General features: G+C 41.4%; 1 protein-coding gene across 12 annotated transcripts in view; it reads left to right on the forward strand.

Annotated features, from left to right (window-relative positions):
* SDCCAG8 (SHH signaling and ciliogenesis regulator SDCCAG8) overlaps positions 1–16,902 on the forward strand; it is a 246,249-nt gene that overhangs the window by 199,800 nt on the left and 29,547 nt on the right. Inside the window, exon 17 of one of the 12 annotated variants that reach the window (XM_073011884.1) lies at positions 3,833–10,018. The exons of the other annotated variants lie outside the window; for them this stretch is intronic. Coding sequence (XP_072867985.1) covers positions 3,833–3,839 — 7 coding nt within the window. The 3' untranslated portion in view covers positions 3,840–10,018. Of the gene's footprint in view, positions 1–3,832; positions 10,019–16,902 lie in introns of those variants that run through there. 12 annotated transcript variants of the gene reach the window in all.

The following is a 16,902-nucleotide window of genomic DNA, read 5'->3' on the forward strand; positions in this document are numbered from 1 at the left end:
TTTTCATTCGCACCTAGCTCAGATTTTTGCCTGATGCTTTTTTAAATCCTCTAATTTACATACTGTGGTAAATTTAAAATGAGAACAGATGAATGCTGCTAAACTTTTCTATTTCACTGATGAATATGGTATTTTGCTTTAACTATCTAGCTGTTATATATTCAATGACCTTTAAAACATGAAATAGATACTTCTTTTCATATATACTGTGCAAGATGAATTATTAGTATTGTCTTCCTCTGAAACTATGAAACTGAGACACAGAGGCCAAGCAGAGCATCTGGGAACTGATTTCCATAGGACTAAAATCAGTGTCCTATTCCCGGCACTCACACCCAGTCAGCTGGTCAGAGAGGCCTGGTTCACTCACGTTTGGTTATCTTGGAAGTGTGGGAGGTAATGCATCTACTCTGAATGCACTTCTTTCCTTACCCTACAGCCCCAGCGCGCCACAGTCTACATCACTGTACCCGACTGTGCATGTTGGAACAAGTGCGAGTAAGGGAAGAGGTCACAGTTTTTGAGTGGCTAATAGGAATTTGGCTGCAGCTAAGAATATGTTATCTCACATATTGTTGTTAATAATAATAATAATGATAATAATAGTGTTCTCCAAAGGAGCGAAAGGAGAGTTGGAGAAGTTAAATTATTCAACAACTGAGATATCTAAAGCCCGTGCTCTGTACTATCTTCTGTTTGTCCCTGTTATCTTGTTTAGTGAGCAGCATAGCATTTTGCAAGAGTGGGCCATTCACCTGCTCAGGATTTCAGTCAGCGTAACAAATGTGCCATCCACTGTGGTAGGTGTCTGGGGTAATCAGAGAAAACTTCCCAGATACGGTGGAAATAAACTGCTTGACAAAATGAATAGAATCCACCATCACATAATTTTCTAACTGTTCATTTGCTTTCAACAACCAAAATCACTATTAATTTTGAAACTATATACACTACTTAGGATTAAAATGCCGTAATTCACAAGACGAGGAAAATCTAGGGCACATTTTAAAAGAAAAGTGTAATTTTGAAAGGAGGAAATCTATTTCAGAATGAAGAAATGAAAACTTTTGAAAGCTTTAACAAAAAATTCCTAGGGAATTTTGAAGTTTTATTTTGCCCTAACATGAAAAAGTAGGCCAGTTGCTAAACATTAATTGCTTTACTTCCATCTATCTTTATTTGTATTTGTATTTTTTTAGATGGAATCTCGCTGTGTTGCCCAGGCTAGGGTGCAGTGGTGCTATGTCAGCTCACTGCAATCTCCGCCTCCTGGGTTGGAGGAACTCTCCTGCCTCAGTCTCCCAAGTAGCTGGGATTACAGGTGTCAGCTACCACGCCCAGCTAATTTTTGTTTTTTTAATAGAGTTGGGTTTCGCCATGTTGGCCAGACTGGTCTCGAACTCTTGACCTCAAGTGATCCGCCTGCCTTGGCCTCCCAACGTGCAGGGATTACAGGCGAGAGCCACTGTGCCTGGCCTACTTCCATCTATCTTGATCACTCTTGATCATGCTGAGAGACTAGAGGCTCTGAAATTTAATAAATGACCCTAATTCAAAATATCTTACTCCAAATTCAGCTTGATAGAAAGCCAAACTGTTGTCAATATATCTCACTTTTACCAAACCCAACATACATATTTACAAAATAGATTAGTTAAGTAGTCATTCTTCACTTAGCAACATAATTCATTGTAGTAAGTTCCCCTTGTAATGCATATAAATGTGATTTAGTTTATTAGAACCCTGTGTAAGTGCAAAGTACATTTGATAATGTTACTCAACAAATTAGTTTCTCATTTGTCCAAATATTTGGTTGGGCATTGTTGTGGCCCCTAAGGAAGCAAACAAGTGGGTCACGACGGCCTCTGGATCGGAGGGATGTGTGTTCCGGGAGCAAGGACTGTTGGTGTGGGCTGATCGCTGGTCTACAGGCTGTGGGAGCTCGGAGCATGGACCCAGTCAGTTCCGTCTCCATCATCCTAGTTTTCTGGATCTTCCAACTCCTTATTCATCGAATGAACCAGGAGCATGCAGAATTTATCTTGGTGGAAAGCCTTTCTTCTCAGTTTTCTCTCCCTGTTTTGGTTTACTGAACAGGGAAGCCTGACATAATTAGGTCTGAGAAGAGTCATCGGGTTCTGCTCTCATCCTTGATCCTGCCCTGGTTGGTAGGGAAATTCTGTTATTAATTCTGTGGCTGGCTTGGGTCATGCAGATGACCCAGGGTCAGTGAGCTGTTCAGGTTGTCAAAAGCTAAATGACGTGGGACCCTTCTGGGGATTAGTTTAATGAAGCTGCATAAATATAGTCAGATGACAAATTTGGAGATGAAGTGGCAGAGTAAATAGTATTTTTTAAAAATGCATGTCTCTGAATGTAATAGTAAACCTGTATGGGAGGCTCTGCTTAGAGAGAAATTAGAGTGAGCTATTAGCTATGCCTATGTGTTTATTTTCATGTAAATACATCAAGAAAGCTAGATTTTCTTGCTTTTATTTTTATACCAATATGCCTAGGTTAAAGTGGGTCATTCCCAGCATTTAAAAAGGGGGTAGAGGGAAGGCAATTTACTTGGTTTTGGTAAAGGGGTTGGGGATTATTTTATATTTTATTTATGGGGCAATCTTCCTTCTCTATCTCTTCATTCTTATTGTGCTTTTCCTGGACTTTGTAATCTGATCATACTTAACTTTCTATTGTAGAATTGGGGTGGAATACCTAGAGTTCAACTTGAAAATCTTTTGGTAGATGCTATATCTTTAATAAATGTTAAATACAGGCATCACACTTTTAAAGAACATTTGTTTTTTAAGGGTCTTTGTGCATTCATCTGAGGAAAAAGCAACCAAATCTGTTTTATTCAAATTCCAAATTCTAGGGGAGCAGATTGTCACAGAATATACAGTGATAAACTTCCAAAAAGGAAAATGGGCGGAAGATCGTAGGTATTTATCACGCACGCTAGAAACATTAATGCTTTGTGAGGAATCAGCAGATCTCCCATTCTCTTTTGGTTGAGTGCACCTTATTTTGTAAAGAATTAATTTATTGATTATTTCCTATTTTTTTCTTTAAGGAAAAATCTTATAAATATTCATATTCAGAATAGCATGTGTCTATTCTGTTGATCCTGAAGCCATAAAAGAAGTTTCATTCTCAGTGTCATATTGACAATGAAAATTATCACAAAACCAAAAATAATTCATGTAAATGTCCGCATTGTTTCATCATTGGTTTTAGATCCAAAGCATCATTCTTTCTGTTTAAAGTGGCCATTCGGAACTGAATGTTTTAAATGACTTATAGGAGCCCTGTAGAAAATATACAGAAAGAATTCACCTTTTAAGTAAAAATATATTTGCTTTGCTTGGCCTGTCAGTTTCCGTATTTGCAGTGGCTTCCCATTATTGACTAGCATCATGCATTGAGGATTAGGTTTTCAAATGCTGTGTATTTACTTCTGAACTTCTCTGCTGGTAACAGTCTGTGCATACGTGACATTTGTAATCCTGATGGTTGATTTCAAAGTATGGTATCTAAGTCCAATTTTTCATGCGTTTTATGAAGCTTTTGTCCTTAACACATTGATTTAAGTCGCTCAAAATTGATTCTTAAAAGAGAGATCATTTCTATGTTTACATAATTGCAACCTCAAGCGTACTTTGCAAATTTTAGCTGGCACTCTCCAATCCCTCTGTTAAGTGGTTATCAAGGGTGGTTATTACCATTTACAACATGAGGAAACCAGGAGACAGGGATTTTATTGACTTACACTGTAAGACAACGTTGCTGCTAGTCTGTTAATACGCGTTTTCTTCTCTTTTCTAAACAGATTTTAAAATTTGGCTATCATATGCAAGGCATCACTCTCTGTCAGAAATATAATTGTCAGGTGTCCTGGTATGGATAGAGGTCCTGCAGAACCTTCAGGACCCATCCCAAAATGAAGAAGACACAAGATACAGTTATGTTCTGTCCTCCTCTTGACTTCTGTGTGGGTCAGAGTGAGTTACTAATTTTAGAAGTGTTCTCGTGAAGACATCTGACTATTCAGCACACACAATCTTAAGGTCTTTGCTGTAAGAAGCTCAACCATCCTTTAGCCTCCCCGGCCAGGGATCCTGGCCTCTGCTTTTGTGTTTCAAGAATTCTTGGTTCTGGCCCTTTCCTTGATTCCCTAATTTCCACAGTTTGACAGCACTGAATGTTGTGTTAAACTTCTTGCTACCATGTAAAAATTTCCTGACACCTCTTGCAATAATTGTTATTATATAATATATAATTATGTAAGATGTAACAACTATATAATAATCATCATTGTAATTCTTATCACTGTTGTAGCAGCAGCTTAGAGGGTGCTTGCTGTATACCAGCTCCTCTTCTAAGCACTTACCTTTTAAACCCACTGAATTTTCATAACCACCACGTGAAGAGAGTACTAGCAATATCCCCATTTTAGCAATGAGGAAACTGAGGCACAGTGAGGTGAAGTAACTGGCTGAAGGTCACACAGCTACTATGTGAGAGATGCCGAACTTGAACCTGGGCAGTGTTGCTGCCCATTCTGGGAAGAAGGAATGCTGATTTGAAGAATCTCAGCAATACTTTAGCTCCCATAATAGTAAAAATTTTTAGAAGCTCTTCCTGTGATTCCAATCAGATGTGGCATTGTTTTATATTCCCATTCTCAGTGATCTCTAAATGGCATTCCTGCCACTAAACTGCCACTGTTTTCCTACAAGGGACATCTGATCAGTTTCTGAATTGAGTCCCAGGATACGTGCCTTAAGCTATTGCATGAATCTCCTCTATGTAGGAAATTCTTGTGTTCTGATAGATGGAGAAAAATGTGGTGGAGATAGTAAAATATTACCAGTTTCAAATGTGTTTATGTTACCTTAAATTTGAGGCAGATTATGGACAGTGAGAAGAAAAAGAAGAGGAGCAATAATTTGAAATAGAAGAGTGACAGAAAGGACAATTTGGTAAAGCCTTTCCTTCCCATAATGAAAAAAGTAGTCCCTCATTATTGACAGTTCACTCAGACGTTACTGTACTTTACAATCGTCTTTCAGGGTTTCTTCCAATTTATGATTGGGGAGGTGGAGGCTCGGAGGGAGGAAGTGTGGCCACAGCTGCACAGGCCTAGGAGGGAAAGCTAGAATTTAAATAGGTTTGCCTGACTCGAAAGCTTGTGCTGTCACTGAAAGACCATAGTATCTTTCTGCCTCTAAAGAGAAGATGGTCCTGTTGGACCTGGAAAATCAGTGGCTAACATGGGGCTTTTCAAGATGCAATAAGATGGAGGAGGCCAGAGGTTCAGCACGTGCTGCCAGAAACAAGTCACGGAATAATGGAGGCATATTACAGAGAGGCTTGGGGGGTGGGGGGTAGAAAAATTGTACCTAAAATGAAAGAAAACACAACCTTTTGAATGAGTGGGAATGGAAGGTGATACTAAAATATTTAGAAAGCTAAAAAGTTTTTGTTTTTTAAGAGACAGGGTCTTACTCTGTTGCCCAGCTTGGAGCGCAGTGGTACAATCAGAGCTCATGGCAGCCTTAACTCCTGTGCTGAAGTGATCCTCCCACTTCAACCTCCTGAATAGCTGGGACTACAGGCGTACCAACATCCTCAACACCGAAAAATGTTTTTATTTTTTTCGGGCGATGAGGTCTCACTACATTGCCCAGTCTGGTCTTGAACTCCTGGCCTTAAATGATCCTCCTGCCCAGGCCTCAAGAAGCTAGTAAGTTTCTCATCAGTTTGCACATGCTTCTGAGTATGCTAATGCTTTTTTTTTTATTACCACTCAGTGGTAATAAATGGTGATGTGGTAATTCCAAGCTGTTTAGGAAAATTTGTACTACCAAATGTCACTGTCACTCAAGGGATTATTGCATATAGGTCTTATTTTGTTTGTTCTTTTTTAAGGCTTTCTCTGCCTTTCTCCCTTCTGTTACCATGGCAGTATTAATGTTATTGATCTGAGTAGAACGTGATGTTATTCATCAGTGTGACAGACATTAGATTTGTAAAGAATCTATGTATTAGAGCAATTTATCAGGTGTTAATAATTCTCATACATTGTTTTGTTTTTTGGTCACCCAATAAGAAGCCTCTATTGAGATAAAGAGGCATGATTTTTTCTCACAAAATGGATGATTTCTTATTTTAAACACAAAGTGTGTGTAGCAAGCACTACTTTCTCTAGGAAGATCTATGGGAGGATTCCGATGGCATGTTGGTCAGCCTTCCCTGAGGTGACCCGCGGGAATGGAATTGGTGCCAGCAGGAAACAGTCATGCACAGGCCACCCAACTCACAGCATGACTGATCACCACGCCAGCCATGTCAAAACTGGACATTTCCTGTTCGCAGAGAGTTGAAGCAGGTCCATCTTGAAGAACATCTGATTGGACATTTAAAAATGGATAAAGATGATTCAGAGGACAAAAAGCCCAATTTTCCATTTTCACGAGCTATAGGTAGAGCAGCCCTAGGTGACCAGAACAAAGTGTGACCGAAGAATATTTATTATTAAGAAAGAGATGGAAATACTGGAGATGGGCATTGGCTTAACTCTATTTCAGTAATGTTGTGGTCACACCAGTAAGTCCCCAGCTTCCCTCTCCCCTGTGTAACTTTTTCTCCTTTTTCTATTTGTTGCACCCCTGATGGCAGCATGTTAGGCCTGTTCGGTTTCTCAGGTGGTGGAAGTCTGTGGCCTCTTAGCCTGTGCCTCCCAGCACACCTGAAGAAAACCACAATTCCCAGAGAGGCACTGACGCTTGTATCTTATTGCTTAATTATTATACCTATTTAATGCTACTTAGAACATTGTCAGCTGTTGAGAAAAGGTAATTATCACTAGTCAAATGAAAAACACTTTTTTGGCTGCCTTACGGATACACATTTTACTGGTACCTTGATACATAATGAAGCCTGATAGCAAAACTTTTGCTTGTCTCTTCTTCAAGCCACAGCTGTTTCCCTGCTAAATTCATCCCATCTGTCTTCCCTTCCGTAAAGCTGTAGGCAGTATAGCATAAGTACAGAAGCAGTTCAGTGCTATTTTGGATAAACATAGCTGAAATTTGAATCTTTGCCATTTGCGATGCACACATTTTGTTTTACTGCTGTAAAGAGAGCTGTCAAAATACAACTACATGGATAATTTACTAAAATGCAGTCAAATATAAGGTTGATCAGAGGGAGAGTACATTGGGTCACTCTGACTATTCCAGTCTGTGCTCTGAAAGGTGTCACTGACCTCGAGGTCCCCGTGAATTCTGTTTGGGGAGAGTTAGCATCTGAAGTCTTTGCTTTAATCCTGCAGCATGGTTTTGAGGAGTTACCAGTTCCTTTAACTGTGTCTGTGGCATGACTTTCAGAGTCTTTAAGAGGCTTCAGAAGTCCATTTTCTTCATCTTCAAAAAATTTGCACTGATGAGAGATGTTTTCTCTTTCTTGGCACAGCCAGACGGAGCTGAGCTACATGACCATTCTGCTGAGTTCCGACATTTATTTCATTGGAACCTTTGTTACCACTGAGGCAGTCTGTTTCGTTTTCATCCCATTCCTTATTTCTGGACAATTGGTGCATCTAAATGTACCATGGTACATTTTTAAAACTCAATACTATACAATGCTTTAGAGTCGAGGGAGATGTTTTCTTGAATGAATTCCTCTTCTGAATTCTAAGAAGATTCACCTGGCCCACAGCCCTCACACACATATTTACTGCTTTTTCCCATGTGCAAAGGTCTTTTCCAAGCCCAAAAGGGTCATGACCTCTTTGAGGGGAAGGGCTAATACCTAATATATTTTGGTAGCCGCTGTGGTCAGAGCTCATAAGAGGTACTTGGACTTCAGGTAAGTGAAACAACATCTTTGGGATGAGATCTTATCCCATTGGTTCTTTACTCTAAGATTTCACTTTATCTTACCCTCTCTCCACCACTTCTCAACCCTGCATCAGTGTAGCACAGAGGGAGTGAAGGGGGCTGCAGGAAAGGTGTGGAGGCCAGGCCAAGGATTGGGCCCACTACTTTCTGCCCTTCCCCATTTGCCAGAACTCAGTCACCTGGCTCACCCAGCTGCAGGAACTGGGAGGCATGACCTAGAAGAGGAGGAACCTGGGGAGTGGTGAGCTCCAGTGTTCTTGTCCCTATCATCCCTGCCTCTAAAAATAACTCTTCATAAACAAATGATAGCAAAAGTCATCTCCTGCATATAAAGACATGACAGAAAGCAATATCTTTTTAGGTAAGTGGCTGTGTGGCTATGAAGGTAGGGACAGTAACCAGTGAGGTTTCGCTCCTAACACTGTCACACACACATCTTTTTCACAAATGCCATCTTGCTAACGACTCTGCAACCTCCTCAGAGTGCAGCCTTGGTTGTCTTGTTCTCCACTGTATCCCAGCGCCCAGTAAAGAAGACATTGTAGGTGCTCAGAAAATATTTGCTGAGCAAAAATGAATGCAATGAATGCATGAATAGTAGAACAAGTTTACATTACATTTTTTTTCACATTATCTTAAAATTCCTACCTTTGGTACAGCCAGAAGACACCGGCATCTATGTGTGCATTGCGCTTCAACAGCTTTAGCAAAATCACAGTGCTGTCGGGTCTCCAGCTGCTGCCCACGAAATTGTTTACCTAGAAGGTCCCCAAGGCCTTTTCTGCACCAAGGCATTTGCCTTCTCTTATCTGGTTTTCTTTTGGCGAAGAAAAAAAAAAAACAAACCCTAGGCTCTTGGGAAGATGAAAAAAGTATATGACTGCCACACATGCAACGAACTCTCGGCTTCGACCAAAGGTGGAAATGGTTTTGTCAGTGGTTCTTTGAAAGCTGTTTATTTTAAAAGATAAATAAATCTTTCCCCTTACCCTGTGAGGACATCTGATCCAGGGCCAACAGGAGCTTTCAAAACACAGTCAAGTCCACTGATACTGTTCTTAAAAATGCATTCTTTCATTCAACAGCCGCGTGTGTTGGACCCTGTGCTGGATGCTATGGGTACCAGCAGGATTCAGTCCTGACTCTCAAGGAGCTAACATTTTAGTGCAGGAGGCAGACAGTCATAGTGCACTGTGGTAAGAGCCATGTGTAGGGTACAGAAGAAGGAACAGGTAAACATGAGGAGACCAAGAGGGGCTCTGTAGAGTGGCGACACCTGATGGCTAGGGAGAGGCAGTGTATGCAGAGGAGATTAAGGCCCTTTCTCTTCTGATCTTTTTTTGGATTGCACACTTTAGAAAACGATTTTAGACTTAAGACCCAAAATGAGAAGAAGCACATGACTTCTGGCTGGCAGCCCTGACATCCCCTATATGAGGGCATGATTCTGTGCCTTGCTGGACCTCCTGACTGCCCAGCCAGCCAGCCGGGGCTGCTCCTGTGTCTGTCCAGCCCCAAGACCAACCTGACGGAGCGGCTTCCTATAATGCCTAATGTAGCACAATCCACTCACAGTATGGGTCTAAAGCCAGATTTTTATCTTGGGAGGGAAAAAATAATATATGTGACAAAAATGTTATCCATGGTAATATTACTCATTAAATTCACCATATGATTAGTTTTTTGAGTTTTTTAGTAATCCACTGACATCTTCTCCCCGTCTTTGTGACAAGTCCAGAGCCTGTGCCTTTGACTCTGTTTGCATGAGTAGTACTCCGACATCTTTGATAGGGAGGGTAATTAGACCGTTCTGCCAATAGGGCACATGGCCACATAGACCGTTTAAATAATGAAATCTCTTGGCAATACCCATCCAAGGGGTGGATGTGAACTCTCGGTGTTCCTGTGAGAGCCAGCAGGGGTAGGGGCCACCGGCTAGAGAGAAGACTGAAAATAGCCCCTCATTCAGAGCCTTGTGTGGAAAGTTGGGTTGTTGTGCTCATATCCTCTTGACCCAAAATTGTTAACATGGTTGGATGAAATAGTGTTCCTAGAGAAGAACAGAAGTGGCTATCAAAATTAACATGGCCCCGTTTGACACCTGATCCTAAAAGTGATTTTTTTTTTTTTTTTTTTTTTTTTTTTTTTTTTTTTTGAGACGGAGTCTCGCTCTGCCGCCCAGGCTGGAGTGCAGTGGCCGGATCTCAGCTCACTGCAAGCTCCGCCTCCCGGGTTCACGCCATTCTCCTGCCTCCGCCTCCCGAGTAGCTGGGACTACAGGCGCCCGCCACCTCGCCCGGCTAGTTTTTTGTATTTTTTAGTAGAGACGGGGTTTCACCATGTTAACCAGGATGGTCTCGATCTCCTGACCTCGTGATCCGCCCGTCTCGGCCTCCCAAAGTGCTGGGATTACAGGCTTGAGCCACCGCGCCCGGCCCCTAAAAGTGATATTTATTTTTGTAAATTACAGTTGGAAGCTTGTGGTGGCATTGATGGTGCTTTTTCTGAATGTTGTACACTTGGGTTTTCCAGTTACGCGAATTGTTTTGGGGGAGCTTGTACACCTGTTCCCATCCTCTAGGGCGGGCTAGTTGCTATGTTATAAACCTTGGCCTTTGCATATACCTCTGTTTTATTCACGGGAGGTCACAACTTGGTAATTCTCTCTGATATTCAAGCAGATTATTACAAGTGCTTAGACGACTAATATAGTTAGCATTTGATTTGAAAGGGACAAAGACCAATGAATAGTTTTCTGAAACTATACTTAATATTTCATCAGGCAAGTAAGGTTGCTGCCACTTAGTTAACTGGGATGCCAAGGAATTGCTAAAAAAATCAAATTAGTACACATTATTACACATATTTACACACATTGAACTATTTCAAACCAGTATTGCTGGAATAAAGACAAAATAATACTGTGTATTTACATAACACCATAACACCTTTCATCAGAAAACTCTCAAGCCTTCGCAAACGAACTGAGCTGCACAACACCCTGTGAGGTGTGTAGGAAGTAAGGTAGAACAATAAACAAGAAGTTGATGAAGGGAAAAGGCAGGCAGGCAAGTGTGCTTGCATAGGGTGAGGGAGACTCCTGCTGGATGACCCACTGCATTCAGGTCCTGGTCGCCCCATCCTGAGGACACCTAGATTGAAAGCTCCAGTACCTGTCACAGCTGATTATAGACTTGAGTATTCATTCTTCCAGGTGGTGTTTTTCCATTCAAATTCCTGCATTTGCATTGAATTGACTGGACAGAGATACCGCATTCCTCCTCTAGGGGGCTGTAACAGTGACTCCCAGTGTGACTGATCATTTGATCATTCTTTCCCTTTCCCTAGGGCCGACTAAATACAGTTTCCTTTCTTTTTCCTTAGCCAGATTTTTTTTACTAAAGTGTGACAGTTTATTCTCTAGAAATGCCTAGAGATGGCTGGGTACATGCTAGTCCCTGGGAAAGGCACGGGTGAGTCATGGTCTCTTTTGGGAGGGTCAGGGCTGGTGGGAACAAATTCATGCCCAGGCCTGCCTCAGTGGCTGCCATGCCCAACGCCTCCCATGACAGGCCTGGCCTGGCACCGTGGCCAGAGAGAGCTGACCAGGCCTTCTGTGGAGCATCTGAGACAGGCCTGGAGCTGGAGGCAGTAGCGTGCCAGGAGAACCAGTGTGAACACAGGAATAGCAACAGTCGTGAATTTTGCTGTTAGAATTTTGGAAGAGCATACATTAACATCTTTAAATCAATTTTGAATGGACTCTTCTATTGGATATTCAAAAAGTTTAGTCCTGAAACTTAGTACTCCTTCAGTTATCCCATGCAAAAGATTTATTCACCTCATCCTTTCAGAAAAAGAACTTTCTGTATGTTAGTCTTTCACACAGCCTCTGTTTCAGCTTTACCTTTCAGATTTTCCAATAATTTAGGTGTCACAGATACCCACGATAGGATCATTTTTCGGACACTATAATTTAAATGTCTCTGAAATGTAATAAATAGAGCTTTGTCTGGGTTTTGGAAATAATGTTTTCTTCCCAAACAGCTGTTCATTTGTATTAACAGTTTTTTCTGTCTCTAACAGAAAGGCAGCATTTCTTTTTTATGTCTAATCTCATCTGCCTTTTCATCATGTTAACTGTGTTCAGTCTATTGTCGTGGTATTATTTTAATATCCTGGTGTACCACAGGCAGATGACTAGCATGACCTCAGGGCTTTCTGAAGACAAGATACACCTCATTTTTTCCATAGCCTGTTCTAGGGCCGACTATCACTCTTTCTCTTAGTGGGGTTGGCTAATTTCATTACCTATTCAATTCTTCTGAGACCATTCTGGTAAAAGCGCTGCAATAGCAATGCAGTAGGAGCAAGTCTTTGCTCCTGTATTTAACTGGCAAAGCAAAGGACTTTGGTTTTCATTTTGGGGGCCCAAGTTAACACCCAAAGGATGGCAATTTGTGAGGCCGTGATAAAGATGATGAGAACTGGCATTTGATATATAGCAACATTTGATTTATTTGATATCTGTGATCGTCTAACAACCTTGTGACGTAGGTAGAAGAATTGTTATTAAAATTAAATTTTACTTTGAAGAAATTCAGGCCCAGAGAGGCTAAATGTCGCAGATTCCCATGGCTGGTAGGCTGGGCCTCATACCCTTTCCTACTTAATGCCTCTGAGACTCATCGAAGAGAAGAGTAGTTAACAGTGCGGGTTCTGAACCCAGACAGTTTAAGTTCGAATCCCGTCTCTACTATTTCTGTGCTATGCGATTTGAGGGCAAGCTCCTTAACATGGGCGTCAACTTCTTCCTCTGTAAAATTGTAACAGTTGTGTTACCTGTGTCACAGTCTTCTCTCAAGGACTGAATGAGTTATTACACAGAAATGTTAAGAAAAGTGCAGGGCACATAGTAAGTACTCAACAAACATTAGCTAGGTGAATTGTTTCAAGTGTCCAGCACAGGAAGCAGCCCGTAATAGGAAATCAGCCTGTATTATGCCTGGGAGGTGATATTCTACAGGTCCTATTCAGTATAGACAAGCTGACTAAGGAAGGCGCTCAAGTCCGGCAGGGAAAGTTCATTCTGCCCGTACTGTTAGCAGAGTTAGAATATAACAATACTTCTGTTTTTGCGGTACAACCCAGGACTATTCCAGCCTATTAAATTAATGAGAGGCAAATAATTGACAGTGTCTGGCATTGGGGAACCAGGTCTCACTCTGGGTGGAGCAGTTAATATGCAGGTCTCCACTCTGGAGGGATAGGAGTGCCGCTTCCACATGCTGCCTTCCAGAATCCTTTCTAGATGCCGTCAAGATTTATACCCTTAAAGTTGGAAACCTATGGGGCACCTTGTGCCCAGACAGCACTAAATTCCAAGTAACGCATCTCCATTCACAACCTATTGTGCGCGGACCCCCCCTGGACACTGCTGTTGACCATTGACTGATTATGTGATCAAAGATTGGTGAATCTGGAAGCCCTGGAGGGGTAGCAAAGGCTTTCGTTTTTTTGTTTGTCTTTTTAAATCCTGTTCCCTGTTCCACTTTGAACTGGATTGAAGTCAGCAGTGAAATCAGGAGTGTGGAAGCTGTGGTACCAGAGGAGAGAACCAGTGAGAGAGACTTGGCTTATGGCAATCAGTCCCGCTCCAGTCAGATTAAGGAGACACCAGTGGGGGAGTGAACAGAATGATAGAGAACAACCCAGCTGAGATTCCAGCATCCTTGTCTTCTGTCATCAGATACAAGAGGAGAGTTCACAAGAGAAGCCCAGTGGCTTCATTCAGAGAGAGTTGTCTGGTTAAGCACATATGTACACCACAAATCCACATTTGAGTTCCACCGGTTTACATTTCTTCATGTCAGCATCTGATCAGGAACTTCCAAATGTTCTAGCCTCCTTTGCAAATAATTTTGATTTGGAAGCCTTCTCTGGATAGTTCACTTTTACTGAAAGACTATTCTCTTGATAAGAAATTTCTGACAATTTTAGTGATGTTAAATCAGATTCCACATATATAATGACAGCTTTGTTGGTGTGTATTCGTGTGTGAAACATTGAAACACATGTCATGTCCTGCCATCTAATAAAGAATACTGCCTTAATTTTTAACTATGCTGTAGGGAGCACCCAGCATTCATACACATGTATGAGTGTGTGTCAACATACATAGGATGATTGAACCATGAACTCTGTAAAGTTTGGTAGCATACACAGAAATTTAGTAAGGAAAGGATTTTTGGGCTACGAAACTTCCTTGTCAAATGCCCAGTAGCTTTAGATGAGTTCCACCCAAGAACATTGTTGTATGGACAAAAGAGAACAGGATTTTCCAGCCATCGCTACAATAATAGGTTTAGAAGACAGATCTGGGATCGTGTTCCAGCTTTACCACTTACTACCCGTGTGAACTTAGGCAAGATATTGTAGCATCTTCCAGCCTCAGTTTCTCGGTCCATAAAATGAGGATCATAATATTATCAATAATACCTTCTTCAAAGGGTTGATGTTAATTTTTTTTTTTTTTTTTTTTGAGACAGAGTCAGCTCTGTCACCCAGGCTGAAGTGCAGTGGTGTGATCTTGGCTCACTGCAACCTCCACCTCCTGGGTTCAAGCAATTCCCCTGTCTCAGTGTCCCAAGTAGCTGGAACTACAGACATCCACCACCACGCTCAGCTAATTTTTGTATTTTTAGTAGAGATGGCGTTTCACCATATTGGGCAGGCTGGTCTCGGACTCCTGACTTCAGGTGATCCACCCGCGTCGGCCTCCCAAAGTCCTGGGATTACAGGAATGAGCCACCGCGCCCGGCCTGATGTTAAGAGTTTAAAATGGGGCCAGGTGCAATGGTTCATACCTGTACCTCGGTGCTTTGGGAGACCAAGGTGGGAGGGTCACTCGAGCCCAGGAGTTTGAGGCTGCAGTGAGCTGTGATCACGCCAGTGCACTCCAGCCTGCATGACAGAGGAAGACCCTGTCTCTAAAAACATTAATTAATACAAATAAAATGGCTGAAAAAACATTTAGCACAGTAACTGCACATAGAAAGGGCTCAATACATATTGTTTACTGCTTTTGCTATTTTTATTACTGAATCACAATGACCTCATTCATTAGATAGAAGAAATACTTCCTACGTAACAGAGCTGGGTGTCAGAGTTGACTGAGCTAATGTATGTGAAAAGCACTTTGTATATGCTCTGAAGCACCCTGTGAAAATAATGACTGTATGTTTATTTACTGAGGATCTACTAAGCACCAGTCACTTTATATACTCTCCAATTCTCACAACAGTCTTGTGAGAGACATAGTATTATTTTATATGGCAAATGGGGAAACAGGCTTACGAGGATTTGCTTAGGATCATGCTCAGATTTCGACCCAGATCTGTTTTATTTTAAATTCAGATTTATCCTTCTACATAGCCACATATCAATGATGATAACCTTGAGAATTGCTAATAATAGTTTCTTGACTTTATTAATGGTTGAATTGGACTCATATTATCTAGTTTAGGCTGATTTGTCATTTTTTTGAGTAGTATAGCATCCACTGCTTGCTTTTTTTGTTAAAATGTATGATTTTGATGAAATGCACTTAATACATCCTCACTCACAAATTGTGTATGTAGCTACCTACAAAAAGTATTTGTACCACTAAGTCCTTGGCTATGAAGGCAGTTCCAAATAAAAGAACATGTCAGCAGAGTCCTAGGCAATGGCGGTGTGGTTGAAATACACATGCTGTCCTCAAGGTGAATAATTTGAAGGGCATACTTTTTTGAATGGATAAATTCTGATTTTTATTATAATTTTCAATGCTTTTTCAGTCACTCCTCATGTTTTTACATTTTAGTTACATGAATTTTCATTCATATTGTGGATTACAAGTAAACTGAATTTACAATTTGATGCCCCTGCCTGCATACTAATGATAACTAGCTTATTGCTCACCAGCTCACAGTGATCTGCTCAGATTGGCATATTGGACCCTGGGCATATTCATGAGGTAATGTATCTGCCTGTGAGTGCATGTGTGCATCTGGAACCTAGCGTATTGTAGGGAGATAGGCATGGCCTTTTCGGTTTGGTCCCTTCCTAGCTACAGGGCTTTGTGAACGTGTTCTTTTTTTTTTTTTTTTTTTTTAAATCTTCTAAGCCTCAGTCTCCTCATCTATTAAATTGGAATAATGATACCCATCTCCTAGAGTTTCTCAGCAAGTAAAGGGTACTTCAGATAATGTGCACCATACTCAAAACATGTAACTTCCCTTTCCACCCTTCTTTGTTACAAAAAACAAACAAGTATAGCAACAGTAAAACATTTGCTTTGCTTTTTCACTGGATCATAGTTCCACACACATGAAAAACCATGTCTGGTTAACCAACACAAGGTCTAAACAGATTTACAAGGGGATCAGATGCTTCACCTTTCACCTGCCTGAGATGAAGGCACCAATGAGGCTGTCCCATGTGTGCAGTGCTTTCTGCCCAGATGTGGCACAAGTGCTCCAGCTGCCCCTGACGGGACTGGGGCCTCAGCATCCCCTTTGCTCTGCCTTTTGGGTTTTTGCCCCTAAAGCATCCTGGTCATCATCACTCACATGTGCTTACCAAGTTTCCCTTCTAGTTCAGAGGAAACCCATACTTTTCACCTGTGTCTTTTTGATCCCTGGCCTGATGGAATATTTTTCTAATGCCCCCACTTTTCCCAACTGCTCTAAGTTACAAATGGCCAGATTTCAGTCATTAGGAGAGTAGGATTTTTTTTCTTTTCCTTTTCCTTTTTTTTTTTTTTTTTTTTTTTTTTGCAGCCTGTCTCACTGGGGGCTGGATTCCAAGGAAGCAGCCCGTGCACTCACAGGCCAGGAGAGCCAGGATTTCAACGGTGTCAACAATCTTTGCTCATCATACCAAAAAAGCCCTGTGTCGGTGCCGACTCATTAGCATACAGCCGTGCTGTGCTTGCTAACAAAGCAGGCTCTGG

Source organism: Chlorocebus sabaeus, chromosome 25, assembly GCF_047675955.1.
Source record: "Chlorocebus sabaeus isolate Y175 chromosome 25, mChlSab1.0.hap1, whole genome shotgun sequence".
Taxonomy (NCBI): Eukaryota; Metazoa; Chordata; class Mammalia; order Primates; family Cercopithecidae; genus Chlorocebus; species Chlorocebus sabaeus.